This window comes from Podarcis melisellensis (assembly GCF_964234715.1).
Source record: "Podarcis melisellensis genome assembly, chromosome: 2".
NCBI lineage: Eukaryota > Metazoa > Chordata > Lepidosauria > Squamata > Lacertidae > Podarcis > Podarcis melisellensis.
The window spans coordinates 30,879,002-30,901,542 of NC_138529.1; the positions used below are offsets into that span (position 1 = coordinate 30,879,002).

Here is a 22,541-nt window from a genome sequence, read left to right on the forward strand (position 1 = left end):
CTGGTTTAAATGAATCTGCAATTTCAGATGTTTCATCATGTTAAGTTGTTTTTCATCAGACACATTTTAGATAAGGAAGAAGAGAGCAAATCCCTGGGACAGTAGGAAAACACAGTTCTTCCTTCTACTCACAAAATCTTTAGTATGTATTCAGATAAGTATTGCTTCTTAGAATATAATTTGTTTCATTCAAGGAAATACAATAAGCAGCCTGTGTGTATGGGTTCCCAATGCCAAAAGATCCAAACCAATCAAAGTAAGAATCCAATCCTGATTTTTTTCATATTCTTTAAGAACAAAAGCTTTAATATATTAGGACTAGGTTGCCTAGAGTCAGGCAAATTCATGGAGGATAAAGTTAGCACTAGCTACTTGTCATGATGGCTATATACTACAGATTCAGAGGCACTAAGAGGAATACTGCCCACATTTCCAGACTGTAGAGTTCCCAATAGGCATTTGGTTGGCCTGTGCAGAAAAAGAATGCTGGAGAAGACAGGCCTATAAAATGTTCCAGTAGGGCTCTTCTTAAGTTCTTATGTTGTTCTTAATGAAAAGTCTGGATAATAGAAATGTGAAAGATGTTTTTTTAAAAAATCAAAAGTGTTATTGAAACAGTAAATACCAACACTCATTCTCGTAATACAAATATTTTATTCATCCTATGAAAATAATAAACAATAAGCTTAAGACGAACAAAATAAAATGTGTCCTTACATAATAAAAATATAATCTATGGAATTCACTGTCTCAATATGCACGCTGTTCATTGGGATATTATTTTAAAAAATCAGACAGTTATACATCTATCAATAGCATTGATAGATGCATAACTGACTGATTTAAAAAGCTACTTTATTCCACTGCATCACGGATTAATAGTAAGAGACAGTAGGTATCACTACCTCTTCTGCACATACAGAATGTAATAAGTGAATTGCATTTTCAAATGTTAGGTTGATTTACAGGCTTTGAAGTAACCATTTATACAAACCACATATTCTCCCTACCAGTCAGCTAATACCTTCCATCTAACTGGTGAGTGCTGCCTCTTCAGAACATTCAGAATGTTCTGTTGTAGGGAACAGGATTTGGTTTCTCTCAGAACTATAATTAGCACGACCACACAGGGCACCGTGCTTTCGAAAAGTATTGGCCTATGTAGAGAATAGACACAAGAGGCCTAGTTCTGCTACTAGTTTAGTGAGTGATCCAGGTTAAATCCCTATACTATTCATAAACAGGAATGCACTCTAGCTTTGTTAGAACATACAGTCCAGAACACCTGATCTCCTGTTCCTCAACTGAAGTCATCTCTCAGGCATAAGTGTATTATGTCTCCAACAGAGACCAATACCAGTAGTTTCGGATGGAGCATGAAATGAACAATTAAAGGCCAGCAATGACTATTTTATTTAGTATTTATACACCATTTTTAATTTGCAGAGGTTTGCATTCTGTATTGTGTTTATCCTAGGAAATAGGCTACTCATCCACATTTACAGTGAAGAAATTGCTTGAAATAATAGCTTGTGTGGGTCTGCACCACAAAGTTGCTTCAATTAGCCATTGATGGATCAATCTTCTACTATATACTACTTTTTTAGGGGAAAAAAGTTCTTATGCTTTCAGATTACACAGCATCCTAAAACACTTAATTTAATGAGGGGGAAATACAATTGTGCAATCATTATTTCATAAAATGTCTGGCTCACACTTCAAGGAAAGACTTCTTAACCAATTGCACTAGTTATCTTTAATTGCACCTATTATATTGTCTTCTAATATCATTTTAATCTCATTTTGTCTAAGTGTCCCCTCATGTGAAAGCCACTGTACAATCCTAGTCCTTTTTATATGCCTTGCCTCCTCTGTACTTTTTCTAGTTCTGTATTACTTTTTAAATAGATGTATGCAAGATTTTGACAGTGCTAATATATATATAGTAAATGCACACACATTTAATTTAATTTATCTAACACTATTGCAAGAGTTCATAATATTTCTATTTTCCTATTAGTTCTGAGCTTTCTGTTTAGCATTATTATCACAGTTGCACACATAAAGCTAATGTCTCAGTGAAAAACCCACAATGACTTGACATCCCCTAAACACCTCCCAGCTAATGCAGAGTTACAACAGAGTAAAAAAAAGAAGGGGGAAAAGATTATAGTGCTTTTCTCATGCTTCCATATACAGGGTAATATCCTTAAATAATTCAAGAGTATTGGTGAAATGTATTCTTTTTTTAAAAGGGGTCAAACATGATACCAAACCAAGCTTTTCCTATCACACAAGTTTCCTTGCATACACATTCTTCACTTTTAAGTACCTACCCACTGTATTTAGATGCTATATAAATATTATTCATTTGTTACAACTCTTCACTGTATCTTTTGGCAGCTCTCCTGGACACAATTAGACTGTTAAATTCTCTTTCCTTCAATGGGATTTAAGGAGCCTGTGTAAAGCTTGCAGCTTTTCAGTGCCAAGTACTAAAAGCAGGCTCCAGTTTCTCCTGTGCATGAGTGCAAGGCACTTTTGTGTATGCATCGGAGAGGGGTTGATATGTATTTATACCCAGCACCAGAGCTGAGAACCTCGTGGGGTGACACTCCAGAGGAAACCTTGGCCTTCAAACAGGCTTTTCTAGGGGAGCAAATGGTGGGTTCCTGCTAGAAGGTTTCATTGTCTTGTACTTGATAATTTTAATTGCTTGAGTTGATTTTATTGGCCATTGTTTTATAATAATTTTATGCTATTACCTGATCTGATACCATGAAATCAATGAAAGGTGAGATAGAAATTTAATTAATAACTAAGGTGGCAGCTGAAACTTCTCATAAGCATGAGAAAATATTCAAGTGTAGCACTTTGGACCACCCACTCCAAATTAGATTTGCTGCCCTCTAAGCTAGGCACGGCTAAACTGCGCCATTGAGCTGTTTTGGGACTACAATTCCCATCATCCCTGACCACTGGTCCTGTTAGCTAGGGATGATGGGAGTTGTAGTCCCAAAACAGCTGGAGGGCCAAGTTTGGCCATGCCTGCTCTAAGCTGTAGTTTCTTTCTGGAACTTTTTCCATTTTAAAAGAAATATGTGATGTGTATAATATCTTTGCTATCTTCTGATACATTTGGTTGATTTTGATTTTTAAAATTTTCAGTTACTACATTTGCTAGATCTGAAATGCAACACAAGTGTTTTTATTTTTTGCCAAATATTTTTTATTGATTTTCTGAATTTTACCAAATTGGCCACAAATTAAGACAAATTTAATACAATTGCACAATTGTTTTATTCTAGCAGCCTGTTCTAGACAGGGAATTACACTGTGTACAGAGAGTTTCTCCATCCATAACAGATTTCCTATTCAGTGGAGGGACCTGATCTGCATACAAATCTTTTATCACTTGCAGACTGACCTCTCCTTAAATGAAAGGAGTCTCCGGTGCACCTGTATGCTTGAGTGTATATGCAGAACTTGGCACTTTGGCAAGTGTGTTTAGGACAAGCAGCACTTCTCAGTGTTGCCTACCTGGTGGAGCATCAACCAAACTAGTATATAATGATGTACGTACAAGAACAACTGTATAATCTGTTATAATTAGTGGGATATGGACAGTACCCCAAGTCTTCTACCCTAGTATAACCCCAGCACATATTCACAGCAAAAGGCAAAAATACATACTGACTAATACATCTAATTTTACATTTGACCTTTGTTTCAACAGCAGACGAGAAATGCTGTTCTCTGGAGAGAAGATATTACAATTCCTTATCAGTCAGTAATGAACTGCTACAATGTTACATGTTCTTACAATCCTAAATATAAGCAATTTGTTGTTTGGTAAAATTATAGTGCTCACCTGATAATAAATATACAGTACTTTCAGAAAATGTATTCTGAGCCAAAGAACCTGTGACTTGAAATGTGAACAAATTAACCAAGAGTCCCAGAGAGGCACTGCAACTGACTAAACGATGAATGAGTAAATATTTTCAGTTAATCTCTCTCTGTGAAAGGCCACATTCTGAGTCTATTCTAAGAACTTCTTGATGAGTGCCATTAAGTTGAAATCCCAAGGCATATCAAAGATGTGGACTCGGAGCCCTGTTTCAGCCATGGTCCATTATTATGAGATATTTTCTATGCCATTAATAAATTCTGCCTCAGTGTCCATAGGAAATGATTTGGCACTGATGCTGTATACCAAATCCCAGGGATACTCCTATTCAGCCATTCCATCAAGCTACAGCAGAAGGAGTGGAAGGGAAGGCCACATTGGACAACTGGTTTAGTAAAGCAGGAGCACTGCATTGATTGAGAGTGGCCAATAGCTACAGATTGCAAAAGGAACAAGGCACAAAGCCTGTTCCATAGTGCACCATCCCAACTGGCTGCTGGCTGAAGCAAGCATCCTAAAACACTAATATGAATGTAGTGCAAGCACACAAAAAGAAACATCTTAAGTGTCTTCCTTGATTCTTTAGTTTGTATGTGAAGTTTTAGCATACCAGTTTGTTACATGATGTTGTACCTAACAGTGTCCTCCTTCACATGTCACAGTACACCATTATTAATGGATAACTATGAATACAGTGGTACCTCTGGTTAAGAACTTAATTCGTTCCAGAGGTCCATTCTTAACCTGAAACTGTTCTTAACCTGAAGTACCACTTTAGCCAATGGGGCTTCCCGCTGCCGCGTGATTTCTGTTCTCATCCTGAAGTAAAGTTCTTAACCCGAGGTACTACTTCCAGGTTAGTGGAGCCTGTAACCTGAAGCATTTGTAACCTGAAGCGTTTGTAACCTGAGGTACCACTGTATACCGATCTAGGCAATTTTGCATCTTTATATATATTTAGGCTTAATATATTTTGAAAAGCCAGCAAAGGGGAGGTTATGTACCTGCTGTTGAGTAAGCACTAAAGCACACCACTTGCCACAATTCACAGATGGGTGTTGAAATGAACTGCTTGAAATGTCCCTCTTAATATTGCTTAGTCATCCTGAGAGAAGTGGGAGTGTCAGTAGCTCCTTAAACAAAGTGTTAACTTTTCAGCACTGGAACATGGAAATAAGATGCCTTATCAGGAGTAGTGCGAGGAATATACCAGCTGTGTGCACTACATCCTGGGATGTATCATGTACAAAACAAGTGAAACTCCATGCTCTAAATAGGTACATTTCATCCAAAAATAAAAATGAGATCCTGTCATTTAACTTCAGATATTTAATTACGGGAGAAGCAACATCATGCCTACCTGCAAAAGAGGGTACCTACAAATGGATTGTGTCATCACATGGATTCAGGGGGAAAGAAAGCCCCCTTCTCCCCTACATCCATGTGAGGATGTAATCCACTTGTTTGCACTGAAACACACATCTACATACCTAAACAGTACAAATAAAATCTAACTTACTTTTCAATGACAGCCTCTTTCTCTCTCAACTCATCTGTATGCCTCCATTCTGCCTGACGCAGTTCTGTTTCCAAAGTTTCCTTATTTATTTGCAGGTCTCGGACTTGATTTTCCCACTTCCGTGTCTGCTCAGTATGGGTCTCCTTTACTGAAGCAAGTAATGCATCCTTTTCCCTGGCAAAGTGATCTATTGCTGCGTGCCTTTTAGAAAGAACAAAATTAAATTTAAAAGACAATTTGTTCTTTTGGATTTGTACTTTTTGAGACAATCAATCTACCAAAGTGAATTAAAACTTTTTTAAAAATAGAAATGATCATGCTGTACAAATCTTTAAACAATGTACATTTTTAGAAGCTTCTGAAGTTATTTTACAGACTTGGTAAAAATCCTTCTGTTTAGCTTGTTTTTTTCCTACATGATAATTTTGATCTTTAGGTTGTCAGGTTCTGGGGCACTGAACAGTGCTAATATGATCAAAGGTAGGGATAGGCCATCCCATGAGTAATCCTACTATGTGGCTGAAGATGTCCCAGTGAAAAATGGACATTCCACAACTCCATTATGGCAAATATTTGCTATCTGAAGGCAATTAAGAATAAAACAGCAGTACCTGCTTTGCATCCCCAACATCTGCAAATAGGGCACAGAATGTCCCCTGTCTGAAACCCTGGACAGCCGCAGCTGGTCAGTGTGGACAAAACTGAGCTAGATGGACCAGTGGTCTGACTTGGTATAAGCAGCTTCCTAAGTTTCTAACTATGCTGGGGGTACAAGGGGCCCTTTTTATCACAAAACACATTGGGAATGCTAAAGTTTAAGAAGTGGTTTCTTTAAATATTTCCAATGCACTTTGGGCACACACAAAAAACACCTAATCCAAAAAACCATGTGTTTAAAAGGGAACTACAGGAGAAAGGACCATAAATTCAGAGAACAATAACCATTTGCCTATGTTTAGGCCCTAAACAAAGAAAAAAGATGCTACTGGGTAATGAATGGAGAGGGAGCACCGATAAAAACAAATACTGTACTTAATCCACACACTACTTAAGGACTATTTTATATATTACATTCTTAATGCTAACATGCAAAAAAATGTCTTTCTTAAAACTTCAATATATTCATGCAGTAAGATTACATCACTATCTGAAAACAGAAAGGACAACTTTCAGTTGCACCAGACACCAAAGTTATCTGCAGCAATTGCTTGTTGCCCACTACTTTTTTAAAAAATGACTGCTCTTAATGAGAAAAGTACACAAAGAAGACAATGTCATCTATCCAAAGAACTCACTTTCTCTCAAATGTTTCTTTTTCTTTTTTCCAGCTCAGCTGTACTGAATCGATTTTTCTTTCTAAGTCCCGTATCCTGTATTGGCAAATATTGGAGGACAATAAAATAACGCTTTAAAATTAGTTCATTTGTATTGAAGGTAAAGTGTTAAGAAAAAGAGAATGATGGATCTAGCATAGCTAGGTGCCTCACTGAATATAGTTTCTGTAGTTAAATATAGGATTTGTAGTTTTTAAAGCCTTGAGGTTTTTAATTAAGGTGTTTGTTTTTTTAACCAGCTCTTGTGGTTCATAGATTTTTGTTTCTGGTTGTTTTAATGCGATTGATGGGTTTTGAGGATTTGTAATAGTATTGTGCCCTGCCCTGAGATCTGTTCTGATGAAGGGTGGGTTAGAAACATCTTAAATAAATAAATATGTGAATAACTAAATAGTTTAGCTTATGGCAGGCCTGCAGGATCTATATTCATGTCCGGGAATCATAGCAAGGAATGTCAGCTGTGCTTGAACTGAATGTTTTTGAAGGGATGTGAACATTTAGTTGAGATGCCTGCATTGCAGGGAGTTGAACTAGATGACCTTCCAGGGCCCTTCCAACTCTACAATTCTATGATTTTGTGATTCCAATTAAAATAAATATCATTCAGTTGGATGCTGTTACATCCCATACTTCTTGTACCCCATGTTGCTATTCTTTTGCAACCTTTCCCCACTGAGCTAGGGAAAGCAGAAAAGGTGAACATATATGCAGGGCAGGCCATTTCCCACCTGGCTCATAAGTTATTATTTTGATTTTAGGTGGGGATGGGGAGTCATTCCTTGCACAGATATAGTTATCAGAAACGTAGGGAAATGTGTCGTGCATTTCTCTTCAAGTTTTAAATACTACAACTGCTACAAAATAAGTCATGTTACCAGAACAGTCTTTGAGTAGAAAATGACTTGGAGGGTGAAAACCAATCTCCTACTGGGGCAGTATATTGACATAACCCACCAGGGGCACTGACTTGGACTCCAGGTTAAGGGTGCCCAATGGCGTCCACGACATAACATGATGTCATGTTGCGGCGGCAGCACAGCGGCGCTTCCGAGGCTTTGTGGGGTCTCAGAGGAAACGTACGAGGACTCACAAGACCTCCAACGCAACTTCTGGTTTCTGCCGGAAATCGTGTTCCGAGGCTTTGGAGGAACACGGAATGTGAGTGCCCTGGCACCCAGGTCCCTGTAGAACTGGCACCTATGTAAGCCATTGTTATGTAAACACAGGTGGTTGTATCCAGTGCTACTGTTCTGCAATGGACTTCCCCTCGCACAACAGAACTTCCTCTTCCGTTCCTCTTCCCTGCAGTCCCCCATGCCCCCACAAAATCTACTCTGGATCAGATTTTGGGGGGGTATCAAGAGAGGAGAGGAAGTTCCAGTGTATGCATTGCATACAAACCATGGTTCATTATCTAATTTGACAGAAACTAAAGGAGCAGACAAGACTGGAAACCAGCACTGCAACTTTAAGCTATACTGTAGCAGTGAAGAAAGTATGACATGAGCCACTGATGTGCCAGATGTAACCTCAAGGGCAGCAACAACAAAAATAAACACATTCCTTTTACAGACATGAAAAAAATGGATTAAGAATATACTGGGAGGCAGAAAGGAATGATGAACTGAAAGGAAGTTTTTCTCAATACTCAATGGAATGGTAATTACTGAGCATCTTTCACAGCTGCGAGATCCTTTATTTCCCAATCCCTGCATTTGACTTCTTTCTCCAACTCCAAGTTTCTTGCTTCTGCCATTTTCATTGATTCTGCCACTTCTGTCCCAGCCTCTTTCAAAGCCTCCAGTTCTTTGGTCAACAGCTTCACCTTTCAAAGGAGAACAAAAAGGCACATGGGCTGTGTCCGCATCTCACAAAAAGCCAAACCAAGGCTTAGTCCAATTTGGGGAACCTCCAGTCTGCAGGCCAATCCTGGCTCACTACGGTATCAAATTTAGCCCACACAACCATTTAAAAAACAAACACCCACCTGCCAATTGGCTGATGTCACACTGATGATAGCTATACGGTTTGGTTCTGCATTGGCCTGGTGTGCCTGTACCCTAAGTGGGAACTGGCACACACAGCCAAAGCAGAAGGATTTAACCCTTGCTCATCAGCTAATGAACAGGGAATAAATCCTGATAAGTGCATCTGCGCCCACTTGTTCGCTCAATTGGAAAAGATACATGAAGCCAAAGCTCAAAGTGGGGCTGTTTGAAAGCCCTTTTGCAAGCAGTTTCACACTAGTCTTTAAACCTCCAGTTTTCAGAAGTTCAAAGAGCAGTACAGGACTGTTAGCAAAATGGCTTTCAAACATCCCTGCACTGAGCTTTGAAGCCCCAACATACAGACATAGTTAACTGCTCATGAAAGCTGGCACATCCTAATAAAAAAACATGGTTTAAAGTGGGCTTATAACATACAGTTTTGCTAACTATGGTTTTGTACAGTGTCTGAATTGACAGTCAGTAGTTATGGCATTTAACCTCATAATGTTCCATGGAAAAACAGGCCATGAGTTCCATTGATCTTGACTTATTGTCTATACATCACAAAACACGCTAAATAGAAGTAATAGAATGTACATTGATTGATTGATTGATTACTTTTGCTGTGTACATTTCAAATTTTGAGGGCACATTTACCTTAAGCTCATGAGATAGAACTACATTGCTCATTTCATCCACTTTCCGTCGAAACTCATGCTCTCTTTTTTTCATTTCTGAATCAAATTCCGCTAGCAGTTCCTGAAATGAAGTTGACGAAACAAAAACTGAAGTAATTCTGGGGTGAGAAACAGTGGATGAGGAGGTGGATAAAGGAGTAAGTGGAGGGCAAAGGAGGCATCTGCAATGAAGGTGTCTGGGCAACATGCCCAGTGGCAAGTTTAAATTTAGAAAATTGAAAAGAGTTATAAGAGAAGCCAAAGATGAGAAGGATCTTTAACTTTTTATGAACATAAGTATTCAACAAACAAACCTGAAGAAGATGAAACTTTCTGGGACTCCTTAAGGGAACTCATAATGTTGCTTTTGCCATACATTCAAAACATAAGCAAGACAGAGAGAGACTTGTATAAATTAGTGCTGCAAGCATTCAATAATTTAATCTGTAAATTATCAATTAAAAATTTAGTACATTAGGGGCAATTTTAATGGATGAGGCTGTGAGATGAAAACTCATTTATTTATTGCAGCTTTTTAAATTCCAGTTGTGTGTTTTTAAGTCTTCCTTTTATTATTATTACTATTATGAAAATAAAAAAGAAACAATAAAAAAATAATAAAAGCTCACCTTTTCTCTGGGAGGTAGCTTTTGTTTATTTTTATTTTTTATACCTTCTTTAGTATCTCCAAATTTTGATTATACCTAAAATGTAATTTATAATCTTAAACTGTCCTGAAATCAACTGATATAGGATATATAAACTTTTTTAAAAAATAAATAATCAATTTAAATAACCAATTAAATCAATTGATAGCCCTGTTGGTTGTTAGATACAAATCTGGAAGGAAGAGAACCCTGAAATTAGAGAAGTAGGGACTGATGCCGGAGGCTAGGGTGTTTATTTAGCCTTCACAACTGAGTAAAGCTGCTCTTGATTTATAGTTCTGACCTTCTTGAGATTTCAAGGTTGGCAAATTTAGCACAACATTTTGGCTCTACCCCTGTGGAAAGAATTTTACACCATCTCATTTTACTAGACACAATCTTACCAATTTTCCCAAGGGGAGGCTGCCAATGCGAGAAGATAACCAAAAACATAAATGCCACCTGATACCTAGAATGGGAAAGCAATTTCAGTACTGCTCATTAATCGCACATTACTTTTAATGTCAGACTAAGCAGGGGGAACTAGATGCCTGGGGGAAATTAAGTAACTGTAGAGTACGATGAACTCTCATCTGTCTGTAGGAACGGCAACAAAAAATAAAATCTATTTATCTCATTTATTAAACATACTGTACCTGTCTTTGCAAAGCAAGTTCACATTCTACTTCCTGCAGTTTTCTCTCCAGTTGCTGCTTCATATCCCCATATTCCTGAAGATGCTGATTGATATAAGAGTCCTTAGAACTAAAAATAAAAATCCAGTGACATCACATTCCCTATGGCTACAAAAATAATAGCTTTAAAAATAAGCACCCTTCAATAACAAGTTGTGGACTGAATTCAAACTAAGTTTAATAAGTTTTTGTGTTTTGGAAGAACAACGGCAACATGTAGTGTGCACTTGAGCAAATACTAATTTCTATTCACATGCTCTTGAATCAAAATGGCCTCCCCCTAATTGCAAATGGGTCCGTACACATTAATTTGCCTGAAAGAATAAGAGTATGGCATAAGCACCGATCTAAGCTATTTACCTATTTAAATAGTATAAGCAAGTATTATGTAATAAAGCGCCTCATATATGCACCACTGAATCCTGCCACAATCCAACAGGTAGCAACAGATCTGATAAGATATCTCATACCTTGAAAAGCAAAAGATTATAGCCAAGGAAGACCCAGGATCACAATGGCCTACATTGCATGTGAAATTCTCTACATCTACAGTACGTAATGGTTTGAGGCAGCTGCATACAAGACAAAACCAATGCACAATTGCCTCAAGAAAATGGAGTAGTACAGACATTCTGTTTAGAGGGTTTGATTACAATACCCTCTAAAAAGAGATTCATATTTTTTGCAGCATAAGCATTCATTCACGAACCAGTGTACACTCTGTAAGATACACTAAGTGTTAACAGCAGTTGGAAAGTCCTTATATACAAACAAAAAAGTGGGTAAACAGGGGGACAAAGAGGCAATGGATAAGATCAGGAGTCCATGCTACTGACTGCTCCACCCCCCATGTGGAAGGGGAACTATCTTCCAATTTCTTCATGGCAAAGACACAAAGTAGAATCAGCAGGATTGTGGGATAGCTCAGCCGGTAGAGCATGAGACTCTTAATCTCAGAGATGTGGGTTCTAGCCCCACCTTGGGCAAAAAAATCCTGCATTGCTGGAGGGTGGACTAGATGACCTGCATGGTCCCTTCCAACTCTACAATTCCATTATTCTAAGCAGGATTACTACCAGAATGAGGTACAGAGAGAATCAAGGCTTGGATCTAGAAGGCTGAATTTCTGTCATAGCGACACAGCACTGGATCCCTCTTACCTGTGAAGCCGCTCCAACTCTAACTGGTGTTCTTTAAGCTTTTGATGGTATTGGTATTGCAGAGACTCTTGCTTTTTTGTTTCCTTGGCAAGTGTTTGCTGCAGCTTATCCACTTGTATTCTAAGATCACTAACCTCTGCCTCTTTAGCATTTTCAACCATTTTCAGCTGTATAAACAAGCGTTCATAGCGTTCCAGCTCTCTATCTCTCTCCTCCAAGACTCTAAGGTTATAGGTGAAATCTTCCTTTAAACTGTTGAATTTCCTATGCATTTCTTGAAGCTGCTTTCTGGTTTCATGCAGTGATGTTTTCTGAAAATGGATTTGATGAGCTTGGAGCTCTTTCAGTTCTTTTTCTTTACAAATAAGAAGGTCATTCAACTCTTTCTCTGTATGGGGCATCATTGAACCTGAAAAAGAAAACCATTCATTAGGGCAGAGAATGGCATTTTATTTTTAATTTTGCATCAATCTATTCTTCTTGTTGTTTATTTACTTATACAAATATTTTTATTTTGCCCTAATGCTTTTACCCAGTATGGTAATCCCCACCTGGCAGGAAATAGCTGGGTGATAGTGGTTTCAAGAGTGTAATGGTCTGCATTGAGAAAGGGTTCAGCTCCTGCTTTCTGCTTTCAATCATAACCCACATCTTTATACAGATTAGCCAGAGCTCAAGTTGAGTCTGTTGCTATCACATCTCATTTTACTCATAGCATGGTATTTTTCTGTGTCATTTATGACAGATTATTCCATCTGCAAATGCCATGCAGAACAGAAACAATTGAATCAGACAAATCCAATGGTAGCTCTTTAATCTTTTCAAATGCAAAATAAGGTTTTCAGATCAGACAGTCTAATAAAACATCTCCAATGAGCGTACAGTACAGCAGGCATATTTTTTAAATACAGATCCCACCACTGCCTGCTTAATGCTATATTTGTACTATTTCACTCTCCCACCAGTGGAGGACAGGATGCAGTTCACTGAACTGAAGTAAATAGTACCAAAAATTGTGGGATTAGTCCTGACTGTTTGCTCTTTTCTGTGTTACAATGAGTTAATATTTCACATAATAAAAATAATTTTAAAATTATGCAGGATTATTAAGTATAATTTAGGAAGGGTTACTGAACTAAACGATGGGAAGCGGGTGGCGCTGTGGGTAAAACCTCAGCGCCTAGGACTTGCCGATCGTCAGGTCGGCAGTTCGAATCCCCGCAGCGGGGTGCGCTCCCGTCGTTCGGTCCCAGCGCCTGCCAACCTAGCAGTTCGAAAGTACCCCCGGGTGCAAGTAGATAAATAGGGACCGCTTACTAGCGGGAAGGTAAACGGCTTTTCCGTGTACTGTGCTGGCTCGCCAGATGCAGCTTGTCACGCTGGCCACGTGACCCGGAAGTGTCTGCGGACAGTGCTGGCCCCCGGCCTCTTAAGTGAGAGTGTCTCTAGAGTCGGACACGACTGTCCCGTACGGGCAGGGGTACCTTTACCTTTTACTGAACTAAACAACCATTGTAGATAAATATTATGCTACATATACATAAAGGAAAATATATCAATAGGTGGGACAGAGTTTGTATTGTTGGTTTATTATTTTATTGCTGGCCTAGGTGGTGCGGCCCAGACTCACCCAGCCCTACTATGTTAAATATGTATTCTGTACTTGACCTCCTTTGTAATGTTTTATTTTGAAATCTTTAAGATAATGTTTTAGTTTTTTGTTATGTTGCTTTGACTGTATACTCTATACTTTCTTTAGATTGTTTTATTTATGTTTTATTGATTGAATAAGCTGTAAACCAATTTGAGATTTTTCTTAAAAATATAAAGCGGTATAGAAATTAAATAAATTGTATTCTAGTAAAGTAGTAACGTATAAAGTCACCAACCTTATTTCTTAAAGGTTAACAGGTGTCTGCTGTTAACAGATGTATGACAAGCAAAAAAAAATGCAGCAAATGAAGCTTTCATCAGCATGGAAATAAAGCGATAGGGACAGTTTCACTTGCATTCTATCTTGCTACTAAAAAAAACCTAGCTGAGGAATTGTTTTTCTTTTATGCTTAGATTCTCAGAGTATTTATTAGACACTACTGAAATATTTTTTTAATGTATTATGTTTACTCTGTTCCTAAATGCATGCACTTGTGTGCTGGAAGTATAAATGCAATCACCTAGATATTTCTAATATTTTTAAAAGGCTAGTTTTTAGGCTGCAAGCCTAGTCACACTCACTTGGGAGTAAGTCCCACTGAACTTATTGGAACTTACTTTTGAGTAGACAAACATAGTATTGCACTGTCAGTTAGCTGAGCTTAGCTCCCACTGAAGTAAATGGGAAAATAAGTCATGCCTTAAGTCTGATTGATCTCCATGGGTTTTACTCTCACATATTTAAAATGTATTGACTGTCCCCTCTAAAGCAAAATAGAATTATCTGATATTAGCCAAATGAAAGTAGTATCAAAAGTCTTTCATAAGTGTTTTTTTTAAAAAAAAAAAAGCTTCCGACACATGTCTCATTGGTTAAATTTAGTAATCTTTAGACATCTTTCTAACGGCACTTAGAGATCAAAACTGAGGCAACACAACTTTCCCAGGAGCCTAACTGCTAGGCCGCACTAGGCAGGCAAGTCAGGGTGAGGGCAAAAACCTTCAAGTCATTATTACAAAAGGCATCCCGAAAGGAGGAACAGGGGAACCAACCTATGTTTTAAAGGACAGGTGACAACCCTCTTCCTTTCCCCCTTCCGAGCATGCTATTCCCCTCCCCTCCCCCTTTTTTATGAATTTGAACCCAGAACACGTTGTAGCAGGAAAGAAAGCCAGAAAATGCCATTCTGGAGACCCAAGCCCCCTCCAAAACCTGACAGCCCTCCACCGGCTCCTGCAGCACCTGCCAGATGACAAAAACTTCCAAGAAGACCAATAAAAGATCCTATTGTAACAAAGGAAGAACTTTTGGAAATAGAGGGGGGGTCGACGTTTTATTTGAGATTGAGACAATGGAAAACACGGAAAGGAAAGTGCCTCCGAACGAATCACCAGTCCCACTTCCAGAGGAAAAAAAGGAGAAGAAAAAAGAGGACTCCACAGTGTGGGAAAGACTTTCCAGACCCAAGAGGAGGTCTCCTTCAAAAGAAGGGGGGGCTCACAGAACAAAGCAGCTCCCACAAGATAATTATAAAAAGTTTATTTCCATCGGGGGGGGGGGTGATTCTATAAATTAAGGCAACACAGACACCATCTTCTGCTCCTTCCCCTCCTGGAATAGAACTCATACTTTGCTAGCTGAGGCTCTTTTCTTCTTAAAGAGCTTTGTGTTCAGAGTAAATTTACTATCGCATCTTTTTTGTATGCTAAACATGTAAACAATATATAAAGAAGGAAATAGTTCTAAGAGCATTAATCTATTACTATTTTAATAAGCTGGCATTGTTATAAAGCTGAAAAGGGGCAAATTGGCTTACGTAGCACCAATTAGGCTAAAATATTCCAACCAGTCCTGATCACAAGGACCATACAAAATTAATCCCATTGTCTTAATGGAAGAAATGGGCAGAGCAATCCTATACTCATATTATGCTGGGGAGGGAAGAGAAGCACCACCACTGTGCTGGTGGAAACAGTTGTGTATCCAATGTGTGTTTACCATGGAAGGAGAAGGTGAAAAACAAAAGCAGAAACTACCAAAAAAACCACAAACCAGCAGGTACATTGCATGTCCCTGGAAACACCACCACAGCCCACCAAACCAGGGAGCACACCAGTGACAATGGCCACATGTCAAAAAGAGGGACCCGCCCCACGCGGGCCAAGTTTGAGCAGTCACTTCACCATACCCCCGTCACACTAGAAATGGATAGAACTAGGTAGTGGCCACATACATAGGCAGTGGAGCCCTATGGCACTGCTTGTCAAAGTAGCGACTAATGCTCTTGTGCGACCGCTGGTTTGGCAAAACAGTTTCTCTCCCCACCACCACCCCTCCCCCTCAATAAAAGGTGCACAAACACGCTGAAGCAACATGCAAGGGAAGACTATGGTGCAATTTGCAAGACAGGCACAAACATGCTCCAGGCCCTTCCTAGTTCAAATTCCCCCATGAGCAAAGTATCCTGTTCTGCCCTGCTACCTCCAGTTGCCGGAATGGAGCGCAAGGGCTGCATGCTTGTGTCTGGAGCCCTGAGGCAGAGAATACCCATTAAAGAGTTCAAGTCCAGACACAAAAATGTCGTGAGCATTAAATATGCATCATGCGAGACCGGAGAGATAAAAGACCCATGCCCTACACCCTACTATCTGTGTTATGGCCTCTTTCTGTGGGGGCTTAAATAATAGATTGGGTGCTATTTTCTACCATACCCTATGCTCTGTCAAGAAGGCACAGTTGCCAGTGATGGGTGACCTTTTGTTGTTGTTGTTAATGAAGTCAATGAGAGCGAAGTGTCTTTGATCAGGTCTGGGGCTGGTGTAGAGTTGTGCCATTAACAAGAGCATGGCCAGGGACTGCAGCATACAGTATAACTGTACCCCCCCCCTTCATGCTACCCATGTCCCACGCATGACTTTGCCTTATTTTGTCATGCATACCCCCCTTCCAGGGCCAGATTTAGTTTTGATGAGGCCCTAAGCTACTGAAGGTAATGGGGCCCTTTATATGTCCAGCTGCCCTTTGTCAACAACAAATTGTCACAGTTTTTTGTGTTGAATATATCCTATATGGTAATTTATGGACCTGATAGTTATCTAAAGCCATTTGCACATAACAAAATATGTATTTTATCAAAGTAATTGTTGAACTGAAACACAATTAAAAAGAAGTATATTAGTTATTTTATATTTTGGTAATGCACATCCAGTTTTTCCCCCTTTACTTTTTTGGGGCCCCCCAAGAGAGTGGGGCTATAGCTTGTGTAGCTTATTCGTAAATTCGGAACTGCCCCCTTCCCCTATGTCTGTGCTTCCTAGGGGGGTGGGTTTTAGCAAACCACACAAGCCGCCTAAAATCCCCCCCCCCTTCTCCAAACCTGTATCTTATGCCACACTAGACTGCTAATGAAAGTACTCAGCCCACCCTTCTCGTACTACCACCCTTTTCCTTGCACGAACCCAGCAGGTTCCAAGAAACGGCTCAATCTCGGCCACGGCGAAGACCCCGTTTCCTTAGAAACCACAGCGACTGGTGCGACGTGAAAATGCTTCCTTCCGGCAACCGGCGCTTCGGGCCGTTGGGACCGCCCCTCGCTCCTTCCCCAGCCACCTCCCGCTGCATCTAGCTCCGCAAGACACACAGCCGAGAGCCCACGCTTCCTATCCTACCGTTTCCAGCTTCCACCAGTGTTGAGAATATTTTTTTTACACGCCCCCCCCTTTTCCCATCCTATAATGATCCCCAAGCGATGTTGGCGGCGCTGCCTTTCGTAGTTCTTCGCTCAGGCATTGTCAAACTTGGCCCTCCAGCTGTTTTTGGACTACAACTCCCATCATCCCTAGCTAACAGGACCAGTGGTCAGGGATTGTGGGAATTGTAGTCCTAAAACAGCTGGAGGGTCAAGTTTGGCTACCACTGCCTGCATTTCCTCTTCTGCCGAGGACCAGGCTCGAAAAGGCGCTGCTTAGGCAATTAGCAGTTGCGTGAATGGCTTTTAAAAAGCAAATAGCGGGGTTGAGGGCTTGAGGCACGTCGGGACCCTCGCTTGTGTCCCCTACAGGGGCTTTAACATTACTTATACACTTCCTCGACATACAGTACCGCTGTCGTGCTTTCATTGATCTATATATACATTTCTGCCTTCTCTTAAAAAAACAACAACAACACATTACAATGAAGAAATATTAAGGGAACCAGGTCAAGCCAGTTCAGTTCTAAACGAGGAAGCATTTGTTTTGGGTAAAGTAGTCACACCCCACACACAAATTCTGCCCTACGATTCTCATGCTCCCCCTCCTCTTGTCTACGTGAAGCTTGGAGCAACACAGGAAGATAAATTTAAACACTCATCGTTTTCGTCAGCCCCAGTGACTTCCCTGACTGGAACAGCATGACTAGTTTCCTGTAATAACTGTTAACATGTTTAAACAGTGTGCAGAGTTCGACGTGCTGGGGGGGAAATATGTTCTCGTTCATTATTTTAATACAAGGGCAGAGAGTTTGGGGAGCTTTGGCAGGGAGGAGAGGAAAAATGTTTTCAGAAACACTTACTTATTTGTTTTGAAAAGTCTTTGTATCCTGCCCTGCCCCAAATCATACAGATTTGGAAGGCAACTAACAAATATAAAATCACAATAAAACATAAAAAGAGCCTGCTGGGTCAAGCTAATGACCCATCTAGTCCAGCATCCTGTTCTCACAGTGGCCTGTGGGAAACTCACAAGCAGGACCTGAACACAGGAGTTCTCTATTTTTTTATGGTTTCCAGCTACTGGTATTCAGATGCATTACTGCTTGTGATGGTGGAGAAAGAGCCTAACCATCATGGTAGCAGTCGAAATAAATAAAAAAGTTGTCCAGTAGCACCTTAGAAACCAACTAAGTATGTTCTGGGTATAAGCTTTTGTGTAGTCTCTAAGGTGCTACTGGACAATTTTCTTATGTATTTCAACTGCATCAGACCAATGCAGCTACCTACCTGAATCTAGCATCATGGTAGCAGCCAGTGATAGACTTATGAATTGGGATTCTTTGGGGAAAGCCATTACTGTTTAAAGTGGTATGATACTGCTTTAAATGTGTAGTGCATATGGGGCCCTTACTGAAATATGCATAGAACTGCAGCATTAAATCACAATACCACTAGCATATTTTATTCTTACTGGCTTTTTTAACATTTGGGTTATTATATTGCTGTAATAATTTTTTCAAGGGCATTTTTTCAAAAGCTCTTTCAGAGCTACAAATCAGCTATACTGTCTCTCTGTCTCTCTGTCTCATAACCAAGAGACAGGAGAAACTGAGGACTAATTTTGGAATCTGCAATAAACTCTGGTTGATTTAACATTTCCCAGATGCCCACAGATATGTTGTTTGCTTAGCTGCTGCAGAAAAATATACGTTTTAAAACATTATGAACACATTGAACAGTTCTTGGGTAATAGAAGTGAGATGCTTCGTCTTGTCTCTCACAGTTACCAAATTCCAGAACAACTAAAAAAATAAAAACACAGGCTATGTACACATTAGCATCTTAAAACACAGTGATCTGCATTTCAATTCACATTTGCACATTGTTGTACATACTGGAGAGAGAGTGCTTTATCCAATGCACTGTTACCTGTTTGGTTTCCCTGAGCCTGCAACTCCTATTCATGAAGCTGTCATCTGCGCATGCACAAGGACTGTCTGAAAAGTACACACTGCTGCTTGACTGCAAAGTGAATGTGGATTATGTTTTCAAATCAGTTAGAAGCTAGTCTGAGGGAAACATATCAAGCAGCAGTATTTCTAAAGAAACTAGATATGGATTGTGGCTAACAACCTGGGTGCGCGATTTCAAACACCAGAAGTAGGAGGAATGCAGTGAAGCCAGAGTAAATAGTAATGTGTACACAGCCTCACTGTGAGGCATGGTGTGTACAAGATATTATGCAAAAATATACAGAAATAATATTTGCCAATATGTTTCAGATCCCAGTGTGAAGTAGATCTTGGAACTGCAAGCTGTACTGGGCTACATTTTATGCAGACTGCCATTCATATTTTTACCGTTGTATCATTCTTCTCCCCTTCGTGGCTTTGTCCTGGCGAAGGGGCTTGAATAACTCCAAGAAGCTCTGAGCTATGCCATGCAGGGCTACCCAAGACGAACAGGTCATACCCGAGAGTTTAGACTAAATGTGATCCACCTGGAAAAGGAACTGGCAAACCACCCCAGCATTTTGCCAAGAAACCATAACAAAGGAGAAGCTTTGAGAAGAAAGTGAGTGTTTCCTAGGCATGCTCTGGTTCATGGGGTCACAGAGAGTTGAACATGACTAAGACGACTAAGCAACAAAATCATTCTTCTAAGGCTACCCCAAGTTATGGAAAGGGTCTTGTAATATGAAATGCCTGTTTTGTTACCTGTTACTGTTAACTGAAATAAATAAATACAATTTAAAACATGTTTGGAAACTACAGCTAATGCAAAATGTGGTGATCAATTTGTTAACTCAGCTGAATTCAAACTGCACATATTTTAGATCTGGAAGGCCATAATATGAAGTTTGGCGGGCATGCATGTCTTTGGTATGGGAAAGCTAAAATATATAAGAGCTTCATGAACCATGTTATTAGGAGAAATCTGTATAAAGTCTGGGAGAAACATAAAAACTTGTTGGAAATAAAAACACTCCATGGTTATTGCCAACAGAAGCAAATACAATTACAATTAATTACAATTAAGAGAATAAATATGAAGAGACAGTGGGCAACTTATAGGGATTTGTTATATTTTTCAGGGAGTGAACCCAGATTAAAACCAATGGAAGAAGTAAGGGAACCAAGTTACTGATTGGTTACAGTACCATCAACTATATGATATGTTCAGACTAGATAAGAAAAATGGCTTTTTGGACCAAAGCTCACAATCTGAAACAGAGTTATTGCTGAATAAGAAAAAAAAAACAATTGTCCAAAATGTACAAATTATTATTGGAATGGGAAACAAAATATGAGCTAGTTAAAGCATCAATGACCCACTGGGTAATGGATATAGGGTACAGAACATAGAATATAGAATTAAACCTCTGGGATAATCTTTGGAAGAATGATTTGAAATTTACTGCATGCTACATGCTGAAAGAGAACTATATGAAATGATTCATAGATGGTAGGTATCTAACACTGAGTAGATTGGCTAAGATGTATAATGTGGAATCGATTTGTGTTGGAAATTTAAAGTAGAAGGAACCTTTTTCATATGTGGTGGACATGCAAAAAAATTAAAGAATATTGGGAAATGATATATAATGAGATGGGGGGAAATGTTGAAAAGAACTTTCCCCAAACAACCCAGAGGCATTTCTGCTAGGAATTGTATAGGCAGAGGTTCCCAGGAGTCAGAAAATTTTGTTTATGTATGCAACAACACCTGCTCAGATTTTGTTAGCCAAAAGATGGAAGCCAAGAGACGTTCCTGGTAAGGAGGATTGGTAACTTAAATGGTAGAATATGCAGAGTTAGCAGGTCTAACAAATGGAATAAGAGAACACGAACAGGTATTTAAAGAGGAGTGGAAAATATTTGTTGAGTATATTGAAAATAATTGTATATAGTTAAAAACACTGGCAGTATTAAAATAATTCAGAGGATGTAAGAAAGGTAAATTGAATTAAATGGGTACATTAAAATATGCAGGAATGTTGGATAAGACAAATGAACCTTGGAAGGAAAAGGAGGGAAATCAATGAATGTTTGGTATAATAAAAGATGTTTAATTTGCAAAACAAACTGTTGGTCTTGACCTTTAAAACCTCAAATTACCTGGACCAAGGTAGCTAAAGGACTACTTCCTGTTGTGTGAACCTGCGTGTAAGTTGAGATCATCTTCAGACTCACTTTTCTGTAAGTTGCAGTACTATGTCGTATGAAGAAACCTGCTCCACAATAACTTGGAGATGGACTTTCAGTGTGGCCAGTGCCAGATTTATGTATAGGCTAAGTAGGCTGAAACATAGGGCTTTTATATCTAGGGGGCCTTGCCAGCCCACATGCTCCCCAGCGGATAGTCTCCCCTCTCCCAAAATTGCAAACCCAAGACTTCATGTGAGGGCAGGGCAACTCAGGCCTCTAAATCTAGGGGGCCTCACTAGCCTGCCGTCTCCCCCAATACTTCATGTGAGGGCAGGACAACTCAGGCTCAGCAACTATTAGACTGAGGGCTAGCCAGTGGGGCCCAATTTGAAGCAGTGGGGCACAACTTGAATTAAAAAAAAAAAATTGTAGGGCCCCAGTTCACAGCCAAAGTCTGCAAAATCTTATAGATATAAATAAAATCCATCTAGATTACCCTGGTGCAGGGGCCCCCTTAGGAGCGGCCCGCGGGGCCCAATTTGGCCCAATTGCTCCAATTGCCTTACCAGACGTCCCTGGAGACAGTCCCTGGATTCACCAATCTGTCGCCAGACAAAATCTGTCCCCGGAATGTCCCCAGATTTTAATTAATGTCCCTGAATTTATGCCTGGGGATTTCCGGCAAGGCAACATGGTGGGCGCCATGGCAGTGAGCAGCACCGGAGGTCCCAGTCACGTCAAAGTTCCTACGGCCTGCCCTTTTTCTGTCATGGGAGAGACAGGCACCCACTGTATCTGTACTTTCCAGAAACAATTTAAGACAATTTTGTTTCAGCAAGTTTTACCAGGGAGACAAAAAAATTATCTGCTTTGGTGTTTATTTTGCATTATTATTCAACTTATCTTCAGTTGTTTTTGTAGTTTTAAAGACTATTTTGAGCAGTTTTATGGTATGTTTGCAAACAACCTTAAAACATACGTTAAAGGTAATAATAATGATGATGATGATGTTATAATGGCATTAACTACCAATGAGAACATAAGTGAATCCTAATTGTATTTAATAGCATACAGTCACTATATTTATTATAGACAATTATTTCAATGCGATCATTTCT

The 22,541-nt window shown here is 39.6% G+C and overlaps 1 protein-coding gene across 9 annotated transcripts in view; it reads right to left on the minus strand.

The window, feature by feature from the left end:
• The window catches only part of CCDC57 (coiled-coil domain containing 57), a 63,756-nt gene that overhangs the window by 33,539 nt on the left and 7,676 nt on the right, over window positions 1–22,541 (minus strand). For 3 of the 9 annotated variants that reach the window (XR_014165304.1, XM_081899598.1, XM_081899602.1), the window contains exons 2-7: window positions 11,931–12,339; window positions 10,732–10,840; window positions 9,409–9,510; window positions 8,431–8,588; window positions 6,725–6,799; window positions 5,430–5,630 (exon numbers count right to left, since the gene is read on the minus strand). Coding sequence is in view for 8 of the 9 variants with exons in the window: in XM_081899598.1 (XP_081755724.1) it covers window positions 5,430–5,630; window positions 6,725–6,799; window positions 8,431–8,588; window positions 9,409–9,510; window positions 10,732–10,840; window positions 11,931–12,339 (1,054 nt within the window). In the remaining variant the exon portion in view is untranslated. Of the gene's footprint in view, window positions 1–5,429; window positions 5,631–6,724; window positions 6,800–8,430; window positions 8,589–9,408; window positions 9,511–9,742; window positions 9,793–10,479; window positions 10,545–10,731; window positions 10,841–11,930; window positions 12,340–16,960; window positions 17,177–22,541 lie in introns of those variants that run through there. The other 6 variants (XM_081899599.1, XM_081899601.1, XM_081899600.1 and 3 more) reach the window with 6 other exon arrangements.